This window comes from Camellia sinensis, chromosome 5 (genome assembly GCF_055761805.1).
Source record: "Camellia sinensis isolate YWXY chromosome 5, ASM5576180v1, whole genome shotgun sequence".
NCBI lineage: Eukaryota > Viridiplantae > Streptophyta > Magnoliopsida > Ericales > Theaceae > Camellia > Camellia sinensis.
Window position 1 is genome coordinate 148,468,773 of NC_138965.1, and position 19,449 is coordinate 148,488,221.

The 19,449-nt window shown below is 32.1% G+C and overlaps 1 protein-coding gene across 1 annotated transcript; it reads right to left on the bottom strand.

Moving 5' to 3' along the window:
- Window positions 1-5,574: 5,574 nt before the first annotated feature.
- On the bottom strand, window positions 5,575-16,868 carry LOC114307106 (autophagy-related protein 18h). Its single transcript, XM_082870081.1, has 9 exons — window positions 16,253-16,868; window positions 11,510-11,968; window positions 10,664-11,107; window positions 9,814-10,053; window positions 8,920-9,717; window positions 8,646-8,824; window positions 7,649-7,821; window positions 6,600-7,187; window positions 5,575-5,992 (listed from the first exon to the last, which is right to left on the bottom strand). The coding sequence occupies exons 1-9, from the start codon at window positions 16,433-16,435 to the stop codon at window positions 5,988-5,990; spliced, it is 3,069 nt and encodes a 1,022-aa protein (XP_082726207.1). The 5' UTR covers window positions 16,436-16,868; the 3' UTR covers window positions 5,575-5,987.
- Between the last annotated feature and the right edge of the window lie 2,581 nt (window positions 16,869-19,449).

Sequence of the window (19,449 nt, forward strand, 5' to 3'; positions counted from 1 at the left end):
TTGGTGGTTTGGGGTTGTTCTACAAATCTTGGTTAGGCCTATGAGTTAACATAAAGGTTAGGCCACAATTCACATATATATATATATATATATATATATATATATATATATATTTGGGAGAATGTATATCATATCTATTGTGATTAACAAATTAAAAAAAGTTAAAAGTTAATTTTTAATTTATTTTGAATCATATTATTTTTTACATAAAAAAGTTTTAAAAAAATTAAAAAATTAACTTTTAATTAACTTTTCAAATCACCCTTAAGTGTGGATTACGAATCATTGTGATATTTAATTATAAATTATTGAGACAGCGTGATATTTAATTATAGATTATTGTGATAGTGAGATGAACAAATTATGAATTTAAAATTGATTACGATTTATTGTTATATTTAATTATGTTCTAAACTAGTATTAGATATGATCTCATTATAATGATTTTAATTATGATTAAAATGTTCGATCATGCTATGATCTAAGAATTATAATCGGTGACTAGATGATTATTTTTTAAAAATTTAATGATTAAAAGTTCATAACATGAATCTTGAAAGTGTAGATAGTAAAATTTCACATGATAGAAAATTTGAAACTTGCAGGCATCATGATAGTGGGAAATGATTTCAATTTTATCCTATCCGAACAATTTATTTATTTTTCTTATCCTATTGTGAGAAGATGGATTCGAAACATTGACCTTTTCAGCTAAGCTAACGCAATGAGTAGTATTTGGGAACATTTATATAAGTCACTTTTTAATTTTTTTAATTTTTTTTGGTTTTTGTGATCCTTTTTCAAAAGTATGTCAATTTTTATTTTTTCAATCTATTTTTCGATTTTTTAAAAAAAAAATTCAAAAAAACTAATTTTCTATTGGCTTCCTTTTTTTTTATTTTTTATTTTTTTGTCTTTTCTAAACTTTTTTTTCAAAATTTTATTTTTTAAAAAAAAATTCTGATCTGTGTAATTGAGTAGAACCAAAAGCCTAACTTTTTGATTGAATTTTTTTTTTTTTTTTTTTTTATAAAGTTCACTAAAAATGAAAAAAAGTCAACCAAAACAAACAAATCCCAAATTCCCTACAATCCCAATCAACAATTAAAGGTCAAGTACAATATAATTATAATGGTTGGTAACTTTTATCACGAGATAAATTATAAATGCATTCCATGAACTTTGTTGAAAATACAAATTATTACTTGTGATTTAAAAAATTATAAATATTTTATTTTTAGAATTTTTTATTTAATAGAATTAATTAAAATATGAAATTTCTAACTTCTCTTCTATAAAATAATAAAATTACTTAAATTATTAATTTAAATAATTTTTTTATATAAGTAAAAATTATTAATTAATTTATTAATAAAAGTGACTAATTGTTATGAAATACGAAGTGTCAAGAGATGGGATGTAATTTTCAGAATCATAAGAGGTAATTTATATTTTAAACAAATTTTATAAAGTGTATTTACAATTTACCCTACTTTCACGATGTGCTTCTTTTTTAAAAGTGCAGATCATAGATTTCTCCATATATATGTGGGAGTCAAAATTAATTGTTTTTAAAACAATATATGAACAGATAATTTGTGCATATATTACTGCATAAAAGCAAATTTGTCCTGCATTCATTTCTTGAAAGTGATTTCCTTAGGTTAGTGATAAGATAATGTCAAAAGATGTTCATACTTACTTCAATTACATCCAAATTTCTGATGTGTAAATGTTCCTAGGTTAGCAATAATCTCAAATGATGATAACAACTTTGAAATAGTAACAAAAAAAAGTACAAGATGTATAAAAATTATATCAAGAAGACGCAAAAGGTCAAGATAAAAGTATCATATCTTAAAGGTCATATCTCAATTAGGTTGAAACATGAAATAGTGCCAGTCAAATACAAAGTCAATAGCCAAAAAAGAAAATAAATATAAGAACGACACACTAGATAGATAGACCAAACACTCGCTAAAAAAAATAATTATTATTTTACATTTTATTAATCAATAATATACTTAGAGTACTTATTAATAAAACTCAAAAAGTAAATATACATGTATTTTTCAAGTTCAATAATAATAGGGGTGACTAAATTTTGAATATTATTTAATGTGTCACTAATGTATTACTTGGTTTTACGAAAAAATATGCAGAAAAAATAGAAAGCAATGTAATTATTTATAATAACTTTTTTACTTTTTAACTAAAATGTATAATTGACAAACGAAATCATAATATAGCTTTCAAATTAGAGTTATCTGTTAGTCACTTTAAAAGCATCAATTATTAATTTTTTAAAGTTAAAGACATTTCTCTCTAACTTTTCAATTATTAATTTTTTAAAACTATTTTGCGTTATAAATTGTAAATAAAAATTACACCAAATACACTCTAGTACATAATTTCAAAAAAAAATAAAAATAAATTATAAATGAGTCTAATAAATTACACCAAACAGTTCCATGACAAATTTGAGAAAAGACAAATGTGATTGTGCTTGTGTTTGGGCACTTCACATGGATTGTTATACTTAGATGTAACTTGTAAGAGCAAATCCATTGAACTACTGTAATTGTTGTTATTATCATATTAGTTTTATCTTAGAAATTCTTTTTATTGGTCTCTCAAAAGACTGGTTAAAAAATAAAATTTTAAATTGTGTCAATTTCAACACAAATATTCATAATATCATGGGAACCCTTTTGGTACACACTTTTTTATAGGGTGTGTCCCATATGCACGCTGTTACGCATTTTTGTTTTTATACGTGTTTCATATTTTGTGACAAATTAAATAATTGTCTAGTAAAGTTATGATAATTTGTTATTTAGAATTGAAGTTACATAAATTTATGTAATTTTGTTGTTAAAAAATGTTTCGATGAAAAAATGTATGGTATTATCACAAAAATGAGAAACATTATTATAAAAATATGTAATTTTATTTATGAATCACAAATTGTCGTAACTCTAGCAAAAGGTTACATAACAAAATGGTATAAGAGTGTGAACCAAAGAAATTTCATAATATCATTTGTGTAAGTTCAGCTTAGCCAAAAAAGAATTTTGATCAATTAATCTAAATAAATGATAGTTCAAGATCAAAACTGATGTGATGGTCCAAAACTATCAAATAATTACCCACATTTGGAGGGAATGTACTAAATATTTTACTAGATGGAGTGAAAGGGGGAATGAAACCATTCATCCAAAAAAGGCTTTAGGACAAAAGGGGGGTGAGTGACCCTTAATGGTGCCGACCACGCATGCTTCAAATAATTCCATTGTCCAAATGAACCCACCCTTCATCTAGTCATATTGGGGTAGTACAACTTTACCATTTTTTATTTTATGCTGTGAAAGCTTTTGAATTTCTCATATGAATGGGAAAGGAAGAGTATCTCAGTGACTTATAGGAGTTGAAGGACCACTTGGACCACTTTGTACATATGATGGGGTCATTTAGAAATATGAGTTAAAAATTAAAAGTTAATTTTTAATTTATTTTGAGTCATATCGTCTTTCATATAAAAAAATTAAAAAGTCAAAAAAATTTAAAAAGTTAACTTTTAACCATCTTCCCAAAATGCTTTAATTCTTTGAAAGTTAAATGTTAAAAATTGTTTGTTAGTGTTGAAAAAATTTAGTAAGAGTGTAAAAGAAGTATCAAGATGTATTAAAATATGTAAAAATATTTTAAAATGTGTAAAAAGTATATATTCAGATTATTAACATTTTAACATTTTTTGTTTCTTAGAACTTTCTTGAAAAATGATGATTCTGTTTGGTTTTGTTAACAAAATCTATTTTAATTTTTTAATTCTTAATCAAATAAAATCCAATTCCTTAACCACATCCATGTATATGGATAAATTTAAGAGTCAATTTTTGAAAGTATCTAGAATTAAGTGTGATGTTTCATTTAAAAACATAAGCTCCATCATTAGGAACATATCTGTCAATACCACATTTATTCTGGAATTAAGTTATGTATAAAAATTCTAATGATATATCAATTTTCTTTTAAAAATACCATCTTATATTGATTTTATGTATGATTTTTAAAAATATTAGGAATTATAAAAATTTATTCTGATATTTACTCGAAAAATGGAGTGTAGGGTGTGAATTTAAAGTTAATAGGGTTTTAATCATATTTGCAGTAAATGTAATTCATTGATTTACTTTTAGATTAACTTTTTTAAATTATTAATGTAACATTGTTATATAATTTTTTCAATCTATTATTATTACTCATAATTCCTTCTTGGGGAAATTATTACATATGTATGAAAAAATTTATAATTTTAATTATTAATATTGATAAAATTTATTACTAATTTATAATTATTTTTAAAATTTTATACTATGAAATTCCCTACCTTCTTTCCCTTGATATGAAGGGCATCTAAGTGGGGCCAATAAGAGACAGTTTTACTGCCATTTGATGAAGAGAAGGGTACAAAAACAAAAAGTGTAGGATGTGCAGGCATCCAAAGTAGTATGTGAAGTGAATAGGAAGAGTTTTTTTGGGTGGATGTTTTTAATGCCCCCAATAATTCACAAACAATTGTTAGGCCAATTCATTTGGCATGCAGGCCAACATAATACAAAATTGCAGAGGATGTGTAGTGGTATCCAAAGCACATATGGGGACTATGGATAGATACACTACAAATCTCGGTATCGAATCTTCTGTTTTAAATTTTTGTATTTTTCTATCATAAAATATTTATAATTATGTCTTCAGATTTCTATTTCTTAAAATTTTCACGTGATTGAGTAATTATTAGTGATTTAAAATAAGAGAATAAAATAATTTGGAGAAAAAAAAATTATTGACCCAATTCATCTGTTCTTATCTCTCTCTCACACACGCACAAGAACTCGTACCCCGTGTCCCAATGCACTTTTAGCAACATCGTCGTCTCTTGAGATAAAATTGTCTGAATAAAATTTTCAAATTAATTTAAAGTTTTAATTAATAACCTTTATAAACGGGTTAAATCATTAAAACGAAATGAAACATGTGATATAACGGGTTGAATTGTTAAAATAAAATGAAACATGTGATAGGCTTACGAGCCCAAACACTTCTCTCTCGTCATCTCCTGTTGTATCTACTTTGAACCTATATGAGATTTTATTTTTTGATATTAGAACTTATAATGGGTTAAATTATTAAAATGACATGAAACATGTGACAGGCTTATAAGTCCAAACATTACCCTCTTGTCATTTCCTATTGTATCTACTTTGAACTTATATGAGAAATTTTTTTTTTTTGCAAAATTAAAACTTGTAACGGGTTAAATCATTAAAAATGACATGAAACACGTGATAGACTTATGAATCCAAACACTACCCTCTCGTCATCTCCTATTGTATCTACTTTTAACCTATATGAGATTTTATTTTTCGAAATTAAACTTGTAGCCACCCACATTTTAAGGTTATGATTGGATCATAAATTTGTAGAGAGAAGAAAACATAAAAATGAAATGAAAAACAAAAACCAAACTTTCATTCTCCAATAGCAGAAACGTGGCGAAGAAAAAGGAAAGCATTGTACAGCAGAATGGGCTATTTTTCATTTTCCTCTTTATTTTCTTTTTTCTTTGAAGAACAAATATTGTTACACAGCACAGAGATATAAAAAAAAAATAAAAAAAATATCTGTCCAGACAAATCATTCATATCATAAAATTTTAATATACAACATGTACAAGAGAATTAGAAGGCGATGAAACCTGCATTTTCACTCCGGCAAACACTAGGATCAGCCAAAGAATACGTGCTCAATCTTCCACCAATTAGTCAGTAGGATTTGGTTTTCAGACAGCAATATATATAGCCTGCACTGCTGACAAGTACGATCACACCATGCCTCTGAGCCCTAGCCACCGGCCTTTCTACAACAAATTGAGCACAAAATGTTGGCAGGCTGCATGAGACTCGTACACAGGAAGGCGGGGCAAATCAACCTGCAAAAATAACATATGCATAGTTCAATTGAGTCAGAAATCGTTTGTAAATCTTAACATATATGCAGGGTTAAGCACCCAATATGTTGCGCAATTTCCAAGTGTAATAAGGAGTTGATTGAAATAAAATTAATTCAATTTCATGAAAGCAATGTCAAAATGTGAAGCAGCATAAAAATTATTAGACAAAACATCAAATTAGAAGATTTAAGAGAAGCAAAAACTAAAGTCGAAGAAGAGAAATTCCCTGACAATATAAGAATTTTTATGATCTATCTTTTATAAGTGTTTTTTGCAAAAACACTTCAACCCACATTCACTCTAATGTAAAAAATATCCCAAAGAAAAATTAGAGAAAAACAAGAAATAATCACAAAAATTCTAATGGTTTGTCAGATTAAGCTGCAAGTGTTTCATTAGTTTGCTGAGCGGCTTAATCTGACATAAAAGTACAAGTGGTACATTCACTAGATTTGTGCAAGTGAAGCTTGTACCTCCATCAATTTGAATTTTTTTCCCCCAATTCACTAGGAACCATAACAACAATCATTATATATATATATATAAAGAACTGAGAAAACTAGGTAGTTTCTTCCAGAGTTCGTACCTTCTTCAGAGAAGGCAAATACACCTCCAAGCAAGTCGTCATTGTCCCCATCTTCTTCAGATTTCTCCTTGTCGCAAGGACTATTGCTGCTGTCAACATTAGTGACAACTTCCGTTAATTCAGGGCATTCATCATGACTCGACGCTTTACAGTATCCCTCTTCAAAATATTGCCCAAAATCTAGTGGGTCACGCATATCTTCATGCACTGGACCCTCATCAAGAATATTCACAATCGAGTCAGAATGGTTAGAACTTGTATTTGAAACTTCACCAGTCACAACATTACTAGAAGACTGAACTTCTCTGGCTATAGTTCCTCCAGTAGAAAGTGCACTGTTGTGTGGAGAAGATGTAGTATTTATGACATAATTTTCTTCCGCGGAAGAAATGGTGGTTGCATATAGTTCGCGAGAAGTTGATATGTCAGTTTTTTTGAAGGACCTTTGGATCAGTGGAGTCAATGCTAAAATAGAATTCCGTCCTTCTACTCCATCGTTCTCATTTGCAGTTACGACAATCTGAGGACAAGACCTCAAACTATCCACTCGATCTAAATCATGCACGGTTGCAGGTGTTCTTGATGACCCTGGTGGAAATGCCAATAATAGGGTAGTATTGATAACAAGATTTAACATAATTATGTAACAAGCAAGGTGCACTCTATGTTACATGGACTCTTCAAAATAAATCAAATACTCATACCAGACACATGACACTTGGACAGGGGTGTTGGGATATGTGTTGCATACCTTCCATTAACACTTTTATATATTTATATTTAACACTATCATTATATGTATACACTATTGTATAATTGCTATAAAATGAGTAAAACACCTTTTTGACAACATATATTACATATGACACCATTTTATCTCATAGAATATATTAAAAATATAAGAATATGACTTCTTTGTTTTTTGCCAAGACCTTGTACCCTTAAATTTGAGGTTTGATGGATCCAACTTCTAAATACGCACCTGCACTTGTACCCAAGTCCATGTAACATAGTGCATTTCAGAACCCAAACAAAAAGAATTGTCTTACCAATGTGCGGGTTTTCAAGCGAGCGTGACACCCGCTTAGTATGGGAAATTATAGCATCTTCTGAGAACTTCTCCCAACCACAGGGAAGAGAAGAAGATGAAGTTGGATATTTCTGCCCAACGAGGTCACAGTGAGAATAAGATAATGTAAAACATTTACCTCCAGCCAGACCACTGCAGAAAACATCAATGGATAAAAAGCACTAGTCATATATCAACCAACAAGCCCTTGAAAAGAAAGAAAGTGGGAGGGGAGAGAGGTGCTTAGTGGTACATGAGACTGGAAGAAAGACACCTAGAGGTACTGGGGCACAATTTGTTACTAATCAACCTTTTCTGGTTCCACATCAACACTAATTGAAGAAAATAACATGAAACTCAATGATATAAGAAAAACAATATAGATTTACACCTATTAATCCATCTTCATTTAGAATTTAAGAATTAGTGTCATGTGGCTTTTTTTATTATTTTTTGAATGAAACATTTATATATACGACCTGTGTCCCCACATGTCATGTCTGACATTTTTTTGAAAATTATCATGTCAGCTTGTTCATATCATGTCTGTGTCCTTGTCCATGTCCGTATCCCTGTCAGTGTTTCTTAGTTTGACAGCTATAGAATATTGAAAAGTGAGTATCTGATCAGCCAATATAACCCTTCTCTTTAATGCCACAGAATCAATGTTGGACAACTGACTATCAAAATTTTCACCCATCTAAAATGAAGCCACTTTAATAAAGAAAGAGCACTGCTTGATAAAGCAGTAATAGGTCCCACCAATTTGGAAATTAAAATCATTTTTTTCTCACAGAACTGAAACTTCATTCCCACATCAAAACTTCATTGGTAGTGAAAGACTTCTAACATGAGGGAGTAAGAGATTCAAATGCCCATTCAGGAATCCTTGATTCAACCACTAGTGACTGGGGGAACCATCTCATATATATCATTAAAAAGTAACCAGGACATGCAAACAGATAACTGGAAATTACCTGTCGTCACTCCAGTCTGATTGAATCCTGTGGAAACGATTAAAAACAGGGAGTAAATCCTTCCGCTTTATCTCAACTTCGAGAACAGGAATCTTTTCAATCTTAATCTCTCCACCAGTATCATCTTTACTGAGATTATGCTCTTCATCCCCCGAAACACTCATCTTAAAGAAATATATCTAGAATATAGTAGGAAAGATCATAAATAGACTTTATAAAAAAAAATAAGTCAGAACGGAGCATCTCATATTTAAAATTTAAAACTAAGAAATACCTTCGACATTTGCCAAATTGGTATTCTCCTAGACCTTAATTGCACCTCTGCATTAGAGAGATACCAACGAGCATGTTCATGTCGCTTTACCAAATCCTTTTCCACAGTATCATTATCTTGATAATCTAAAGTATCCATAACCATTGCTGCAGATTCTTGTCCACCAGTAGCAATCCCATAAATGCTTTCCTCTCTCTCAGACCAATCTAATCTTCGACAGACATCCCACCATTTAACAGGTTCAAATTTCACACGTAACTCTTCCTCTTGCATCTGCACCAACGAACCTGTCCTCGTTCTCGAAGGAGATTCACCTTGTTCTCCCCCCACTGAAGGCAGAAGTTCATATTGAATTACATTACCAGAAGGAGTATAAACCAATAGGTGCTCCAAGGCATTGACATTTGAGAGAGCTGGTCGCATATGGGGATGCACAGAACTGTGAAAAATGGCAGCAACACCACCAGATGGCAAGGCAGCCTTCCCGGCTGCAGAAGATGCAGCATTGCTGACTGTATTTAGCCACCCAAAAGTACCAAGTCTTATCCTGCTAACCACAGAGAGAGTGATAGGTTGTGGAGGTGAAGGACAAGACTTCTGATTTATCATAAGAGATGAAGAAAACCACCATGGGTGGGATAGAACAGGAATGAGGCTAGGCCCATCAACATGAGAATTCTGTATTTGAAGACCAGTCTCACCACCAAAAGGTGATAGAACAAATATATGGCAAGTCCCCCTGGATGAAACAATAGCTACCCACTGGCTATATTGACTAAAACAAATGTCTTGAATCACCTGTTACATTCAACATGGTGAAAAATTAAGTAAATGACTAACCCATGAATACCCAGAAACATAGATGTATGCAACAAAAGAGAAGGAATAATGTACAGCTGAAGTCATGCCACGACGGAGCTTGTAAAGGTGCACATGAGAACTACTCCAATCATAGCTTTGAGATCCTGATCCATTTTGTGACGGCATGATACGGAAGATATTTATATTGTTCCCATGTATAGAGGCAGAAACTAGGAGAGTACCGCTTGGGTCAAAGCATAGAGCAGAGATAGGACTAGTATGAGCCCTAAATTGTGACACAACATCTCTAGACACATAATCTCGAATAACAACCTGCAACAACCAATAAGAAATATCATCCTTATGTTCAATTTAATTATTCTCGTTGTCAGCTGAAGCATTAGTCACAACAGTTAGAACACTTAAATCCCTCTGGTATTTTGTAAATCTTAGCATTACCACCAGCTGTTAGCTTTTGAGTAGTATTACCTACCACCCACAAAGGGAGAGGTGATGAAGCGTTTAATTCCTGATTTGGAGACGAGTGCATTTGTTTCTAATTTATCAACAGGAAAAGAAAAAAACAAACACAAATGAAAATTTAATAACAGAGAACTCATCTACCAAAACCTTTCTCCCTTTCTTGCTCGGTCTCACATTTTTTGTTTTATTTATTATTTTGCAAAACTTGTTAGGAAAGCAGTTGAACAAAAACCTCATGACCAAATTGTGGAATTCCAGCCATAATACTGGGAAATGAATTTTGTTCTATAAAAAAATAATCACTCAATATATGACTATAAAAAACCAAAAGCAAATATTAATGTCGTTTCCCTTATCATAAAAATTGAATAATGTTTTTCCTCATAAACATGAAATACTGCAATCATCAATTTTCCAAGGTGGATATTAATAGAATTGTTGTTAAACTGTGTAAACTAACCGTCCCAGCAGTGTCAGTTTCAGTTGATTGTGATGTAGCTCTGCCAACTTTCCTGCCCGAATTTGATGATATGGGAGAACCAGAGCCATCAGGAACAAGTTCATGATAATATTTATTTAAAGTTTTGTATCCCATGTCACCCAGATTCATTAATCCAGCAGCTAACTGCTTACTTGACTCCATTGCATATCGAGCCACCAGATTTCCACTGCCAGGTGAGGTGGAAGGACTGACACCTGGAGAAGGGCTAAGACTATGGGGGCTTAGACGTCCTGTGTTCGATGACAATGGGTTGTTGGAAGCATAAGCTAACCATCTGGGGCCCACAGCCATTGGGCCATAGCCATTATTAACTCCAACCAATCCTGGGCCTCCCAACTGAGGAACAGGATAAGTAAGGACACTGAATTTACTTTCAAAAGTTAGTGCATCAAAGCAGTATATCTGCAAGCAAAAGATGAAAGATATTAGTCAATTTAAACTATTTTGATCCACTTGTAAGCTTCTTAAAATTCAAGTAACTGCCATTTTAGACAAAACGACCTTAAGTGAGCATTTCGTTTGACTAACATCAGTCCTCTCACCCTCCAATCTTATTCCTCTGGCCATTACTTGAATTTAGCAAGCAGTCCCTTAAAATATATAACCATTCACTCTGTCCAAATTTTCTGAAGATATTCCCTACTAAATTATGAACTATCCCCCAACCCAAGTAAAGTTTATCCAGCATGGCCAATATTGGCATATTGGCAGATGGACTTTCAACATACGATGCTCAAATTGCCACCGCAGCTATAAGTCTATTATTAGATCAAACTGAATAATTTAACATAAATGGGTACTTACTTGTGCTGAAAGACACACAGCCACTATTCGTGGACTGCATCTAACCATATGCACAGTTGAACGGAATCTCAGAACATGAACATAATTGTGAGACTTTAATGAGTAAAATCGAACACCCATTGGAGAGTTGAGTAGATTGTCCATTTGAGGTTCAATATAACCATCTCTGACCAAAACGTCTCTCCCATGTTGCATGGGACCCGAGCTTCTTGTTTCATCACTTGCAACAACCAAAACCAAGGGATGTGATGTTCTAAATCCTTCACGGCCCTCAGACTTTTCAGGGATGGGCTGCATCTGTAAAAATGTGACTGGATCATCACGCCTTGAAACCAATTCACTGAAATTAGAAGCATCTTCAACATCAAGGACTTGAAAGCCATTGGAGTAACCAAGTAAGAGAACGCGCTTGGTAGAAGATGGACCCAGCTCTAGTTTGTCGAAGGAAGCCCATAGAACCTGATTGACCAAAATATTTCAGAGCATGCTCACGCAAATGATGTCCAGTGTAGGCAAAAAACATGAAAACTAAAGTACATAAAAGCAGAATACAAAGGAAAAAGAGAAATGTCAGAAATTCATAAATGCTATCCACACATAAAATTGAAGAACAAAATACAATTCAGCTACATATATCATACATATTCACATATCTATGATATCAAGTGGTTCTTTGTGTAATAACTAATAAGCTTTCATCTAATTCAGCAGAATGCACGTTTGTTATATTTTGTAACTCTCTAATGGTGTGAATTTGACTCCCTTTTGTTTGGTCTAGGTTGGTACAATCTTTGTTTAACTTTTCTCTTGTTAAACATCTGCTTAACAAATCTTCAATCCCATCTAGACTTTCAGGCAGCTCCATGTACTAGTGTCTTGCATCAAATCCTAGGCAATAATCTTTTGTTTAAACATAAGCCTACGTTCCTTTTAGCCTTCCTTTTGCCTTTTGGTGCTTCAACTTGAATCAATCCCTATTTGTGCTTTCATTGGTCTCTCAAATGCACACTCCTAAACCAAATTAGACAGCTTTGCCTCATCTTGTCTTCAATTGATGTCACCTAATTTCTTGTGAATTATTTTCTCAGGAAAAAAAAAAAAAAAAAAAAAACTAAAGTTCTTAATATATCTTCTCTTGTATGATCACATATCCATCTCAACATCCTGGCGTTAGCTACCTCATTAGCCAAAAATGAGGATCCTTCACTATATGTTCCAGAAAATATACACAGTCTTATAGTAGAATTATAAAAAGTCGGTGGGAGAGGGGCCGAGGCAAGGTCCACAAAACTTTTGTTACTGACGTATAACTTCGCAGCCCCCCAAACAAGGCGATTAGAATATTGAATAGAAGACAAGTCATAACGTGTCCAAGAATTTATAAAAGTAAGGTTTATGAGAAGTTAGAACTATCTCTAACATGAGAGCACTGGTCATTCATGTATGGGAAGTTAGCTATAACTTTTTAATTGGTTTGTAAGGGAATTGAAATAGAAATACAAACTCTCTCTCTCTCTCTCCATAAGTCTTGACTATATATCTCTCTAATACAACTACTCATGTATATACACTGCACCAATTGAGACCACTATCTCTCACACAGGCTGCTATAGTTTTTGATTGGGCCACATGTGAGGCTTTGTGGGCCTACATTGAGTACTATTTAACTAGTTTCAAATTTATTACAAACCCTTTGGTAACCCACCTAGCAGGGCCCACACCCAATGCCATCCTTCTAGACCTCCTAATGATGGAGTCTTGGCCCCATCCTTGGATATATATCTAAACAACCTTCAACATTCTTCTCAAAAACTAATTGAATAAATCTTATTTATTCTTCTCCAACCAAGCTACATTACACATTAAAAATTAAAAGAAATCAAGGAAATTAAACACCAACATAACCTAAAACTTATTATTGAACAATAAACACCTATGGCTCAATTCATAGTTTCATCATCCCCCAAGAACAACTTCCATTGAGACCTGAAAGGAGCTGTTTTGAAGACAGTTCAATTTCTCAACAATACTACTAAACGAAATTTCATTATAGTAATTACCACGTAGTGACAGATGTGACTTCATGGTGCTCAATTTTGGTCTGGGAAGGAAATCTACTTCTGGCTACCATACGATGTGTTGCATCATTATTTTAAATTTGCAATAACCTTTAACTTCTTTGCAAATATTAGACCTGATACAAATATCAATTCCACTGGAGGCTAGTAAGGGATATACATATTTTTTGACAAGTAGTATATGATGCATGTTTGACTGTATGTTGGATGCAGTATGCACATTCCAAAATGAGTGTACCCTACGCAGATATGGTACATGCTCAACACAGTCTGTTGGACAAAGAACCCAATAGGTGTGTTTAACACACAAACAGAGGATTACTTCTTAGTCCTCATTCTTTAGAAGCAGTGGCGAATCCAGAAAAAAATTTCAGGATGTTCACAGTGAGTACTCCAGAAATTTTTTTCAGGGCAAACATTTAAAAATTTAATTTTTTTAGACTTTTCAAATCACACACAAATAAATAAAATAAATAAAATTCCAATATATTGATATCATTGTTTCAAAAAATAAAATGTAAATACAAAAATTTACATAAATATATTTTATTTTTATCACTAGCATAATTTAAAAAAAAAATTTGAGAAAAGCTCCTTTAATTCAAATTGAGATAAGCTATAAAATTGTTGATTAACATTAATATTCAAGTGGTACACTTGTTGGGAATTGCAAAATCTCACAATTTTGTGAATGGGGTACTTTGCATGGGCTAAGGAAGCAAAACTCCAAAACACGCCATGTGTCACAAAGCATATATATTGACTAAAGAGTTATGGGCTGGGCTGGGTTGGGTGTTCAAGAAAGTAGGCTGAGTGGGTGTTCAACTGTGGTGGGTGTTCAGGAAAGTGGGTTAGGGTGTTTAGAATAGTGAGTTAGTGTGTTCAACATAAAGTTTTGGACTAAATTACATATATATAATAAAATAAATCAGGGCGTTCAATTTTTTTTTTTTTTTAGATAGGCAGAGTGTTCAATTGAACACCCAACGTTGGATGTAGAGTCGCCCCTGATTAGAAGTTCGATAAGGCACCTACTTAACATCTCCTCTGTAATGTGCCAATTTCATAATAAAATAGTTCCTACACTGGAAGTGCTACATTGCACAGAACACCACCTACAGTATAAAAGAAGAGATCTTCAATGCTTCACTAATCCAATAATATCCCATGTGCTATTTTTATTTTGTAAGCACAGATAAGAATTATTGCCACAAGGAAGGGGAGTCTCCTAACGTGACTGCAGAAAAAAAAAAAAAAAACGAACACCGCTGTGATGAACCCTTTTTCTTTCTACATATAGATGCATATATATTTTTTCTAATTCAATACAATATGAGAAAGTTTCTAGTGAAAAACAAGATAAACCAGCAAATAATTCGAAACACTTCTTACCATTGCACTTCAAACAGCAGCTTTTGTCATAATTTTTAAGCCAGTAAAAACAACTCAACCCACTGACAATTTTCAATTCTCAAGAAATAGAAAAAAAATGAATAAATTCTTAAAAAAGAAAAGAAAGCCATCTGCAACTTGACATGGTAAAAGCTTTATACATTAAGAATATGAGCTTCTTATTGTGTCTTACTAACAGAAGCCGACCAACACACTCCCTAAGATATAAATCAACAAATGGCCAATGATAAATTGCACTCTTCTTCCTTTTAACATTTTTGTTGTTTCTTTGCATTTGAGTAAACAGGAATTCACACAACCCTTCAAATAATTAACCAACCACAAATTTGACATCCAGCAACTAACCCAATCAAAAACCCGTCTGTTCGCTATTTTAGACATCATTCACTCAATCCGAATCACAGGCCTGTTTGGTTACTAAGAAAATCTAGACAAAGTTGAGTCAATAAAAGAAATCTAATTACTTCTCAATGCCACAAAAAAAATAATAAAAGTATAAAATACTCTGTTTAATCCAAATCCAACTACTTGACTTACTGTAAATGATCTTTCTCATTTTCCAGAAACTAAAACAATGTCTTATTTTTCTTGTCCTCAGTTTCTTGAGCAAACAAACACAATCTCAAATACTTCCCTCATATAATTAACCAACTACAAATCTGACAACCGGCATCTAACCCAATCAAAAGCCCATTTGTTCGTCATTGTACACATCATTCACTCAATCGAAAATCCGGACAAAGTCGAGTCAATAAAAAACTAATTAATACTCAATGAAACAAAAATGTTTACCCGGACTAATCTGAATCCAACTACTTGGCTTACTTAAATTGATCTTCTCATTTTCCAGAAATAAAAACAATGTTGTAATTTTCTTGTTCTCAGTTTCTTGAGCAATCCCAAACACAATCTCAAATACTCCCCAAACATCATCCAACAAAATAACATTTCCAACTAGTGAATCAAAATATGATCAACTAAAAGCACAAAATCAAACAACAACCATTCACATTTTCCAATCAGTACTCAATGAAACAAAAAACTTTTTTCTGTCTAATCCAAATCCAAACTACTTGCCTTACTTAATTTGATCACAATCTCAAATACTTCCTCAAATTCATCCAACAAAACAAGGTTTTCAACTACTAAATCAAAACACAAACTATAATCAACAACCACGCACATAATTAAAAAGTAAACACGATTCTGATTAAGGTTAAATTAATTAATTCGTTAAAATCGAGAGAGAGACCTGGTCCTTGTGTTGCTCGTCGGAGTCGCCGGAGATCGATCCAGCGACGGAGGCTCCGGCGGAGCGAACGTTGGAAGAGACAGTCTTGATACAAGAAGAAATGAACCTGAGAGAATGGGGGATGAAGCCATTGGTGGTGGTGTTTGGTTGCTTGGTCCTGCTGCTTTCTAGGGTTTGCTTCATAATCAGAGTCCTCTAGAGGTTTCACCAGTCACCGGGTAGTTACCGGCAATGAAAACTGCTCCACCACCACCACCACCACCGCCTCCGCCTCCCTCCGCCGCCGACTGCCGCCGGTAAGTGACGATCAGATAGGGCATTTAAAAAAATGGGCCGCCGGAATCTGACACACGAAATGATTCCGGTGAGAAATTGGTGGATTGGTGTCGTGTTATTGTTGTTGTTGGTGGTGGTGTTTGGGTTTGACCTTCACAGAGACAGTTCCTCTCTCTCTCTCTCTCTGTCTCTCTCTCTAGCTTTCTGGCTCTCTGCCTAAATCGTGCCGTAAGCAATCTTTGAAAAATACCAGAAAAGCCCCTCCGATGTTCCTGATAATGTCATTGAGATCCCTGATTGTTTCTTGATTTGTATTACTACCCCTCTAAATGTTTTTGGTTTGCAGCACGATGTTCATAAAGTGAGGAGTTTTTATTGTGTTTTTTTGTTTTTTTTTTTTATAATCAATGCTATCAGTTCAATTAGATCCGAGTTGCGTTGTATCTAGACAATTTCATAGGACAAATCTCTAATAGTCTCTTGGAATACTTGAATTCTAAATCTTGAATTTATTTACTCTTGAGTTACATTGTATACAGCTTTCAGTTATTTATTTATCCTTGAATTACATTGTATCTAGACGACTTTCAATTAACGAAGTAAATCTTAATGATCCTTTGAGATTCTAAATCTTAAATCTTATTCTCATATATTTACTATTCGATTGAATCCTAAGATTGTAAAAAGGTCAATAATAGGTTGTTTGAGATTAGTTTAAAAACTTAATAATATTAATAAAAAAATATGTTTAAATTTTATTTATTTATTTTTCAAGTTGATTTCAAAGAAACTAGTCGAATGTGTTTTTAAAAAAATCGAAAATAAGTTGAGATCAAATAATTTGGTTTGTTTAAGTCCAATTGTAATATGAGTTTGTATTGGAAAGAGTGTTTTTAGACTCTCCCTAACTCGTCCATAAATTATATAATATGATACTATGAAATATGTTTTTTATCTTAGGAGATACGTGGTATAAATTTGACTTATTGAGAAAATTTATTTTTTAGGAATTTGATATTGATATTTTAAGTATATAGAATTAAGTTGGACTATTTTCTAGATCCATTTTAGTCAGCCTCAATAATTCTTTCGGTCTAATTGATGTAGAGAAGCTTGTATATAATAAACACACGTAACAAGAACAATACAAATAACTTAATACAAACACTCTTTATATTTTATTTATAGTAATTCATCTAAATTGATTTTCTTTGTCACGAAAGATTGTTTATATAGAAAAAATGTAACTTATTCCCCAAGCTAAGCTTCAAAAGGAAATTCAAAGAAAAATTCTCAAACCGTGACTAGCTAAACCCAACTCAATTATCAATAATATATAACATATCTGTGTGTATGGTGTATATTTAATTTATTTGGCAAGTTGGGTTTGGGCAATTTTTTGACTAAAATTCACAAAAAGATAACATAAGCTAAAATAGTTAATAACACAAAATGTCATATTAAATTCATAATTATTTTACTTTTTCTCTCCCAAATATAACATTCAACTACAAAAAAAAAAAAACTAACTATCTTCCTAAACACACAAATTTTAACTTATTAAAATAGCCAAAAATTAAAATAACCTATTAAAATAACAACTTTTCAAGCACCCACCTTAGGCCAAGTTTGGCAACCCAAAAATAATCTATTTTTTTATCTTTTTTCATCACATCACTTCTCTATTTTTCTGCACATTTTTTTATAAAAAGACAAAAAATACACTTATTTAGGTCATCTCAAACAACACCTTATTAAGTAAAGAAAATGCACTTGTCAGGAATATACCCACCAAGGATTGAATGATAAAGCGTTTATACTAACTACAAAGTTATTTATATTTATTTTGGTAATATATGGGTTTATTAGGAGTTTGGAATTGTAAATCATTTTAGGACTAGGTTTGGAACATAATGTTCTCATTTTTTTTTAGTATATGTTTGGCTCAGTCCAATTGATGCCCACCCAACAACTTGAATGGAGTTAACTAATATATAAAATCTTAGTATGATACATTAAGGTAATGATTGTTTGTGATAATTAGATTAGATGAAATTAGCATTCTTGGGACGATTAGCTGTGTGATTATCAATTTCTTCAAGTTATGTATCTATCTCATGTTTGAATTGGTTTAGAATTATGAGAAGAGAGTACTAAAATTTTATCAATTTTATAATTTAACTATTTATTATGAATCGTTCAATAGTCTCTTATACGGGGATATCATGTATGGATGAATAATTAATCTGACCTGTGTTTAGCAAGTGGGTTTGTAGGCTTTTTTGGCTATTTTAGCCACAAAAAACAAAATAGACTATTTTAGCCATAACAAACAAAACATCACATCCAACTCATAATCATTACATTCTTCTCTCGCAAAAAAATTCAAAAAAGCCAAAAAGTCAAAAAGTCCTTCACAAACCAAGCTTTTAAGCCCAGGCTAAAATAGCCAAAAAGTCAAAAAGCCAACTCACTTCCCAAACGGAGCCTGAATCTTAATTTTCTTAACCAAACATCAAATTATGTGTCTGGTTGGATTATTAATCCATTATTAAAGTCATATCTATCCAACCAAACAAGTCCTAAGTGAATTAGTATTACTAGCAACTTAGGTTTAAGTATTTGAGTCATTTTGATCGGCTCACTCCATTTAAGTTGTTGCCCAATAGGTTACTTGGGTGAGGACACTCAAGTTATATTTGTTTTTGGTGAAAAGTTTAGATTGGGTGAAATTGACATTCTTACCCACAGGGCCGGCCCTGAGGGGAGGCCACTAAGGCCGTCGCCTCGGGTTCCTAATTTTGAATAAAATTTAGAGTCTCCAATTAAAAGAGTGTATTTTGTTGTGTTATTTTATAATTATTTTAATATTAGTTTAATTTATTTATTTTCATGTTGTTGTATGGTATTATTTTGATTCA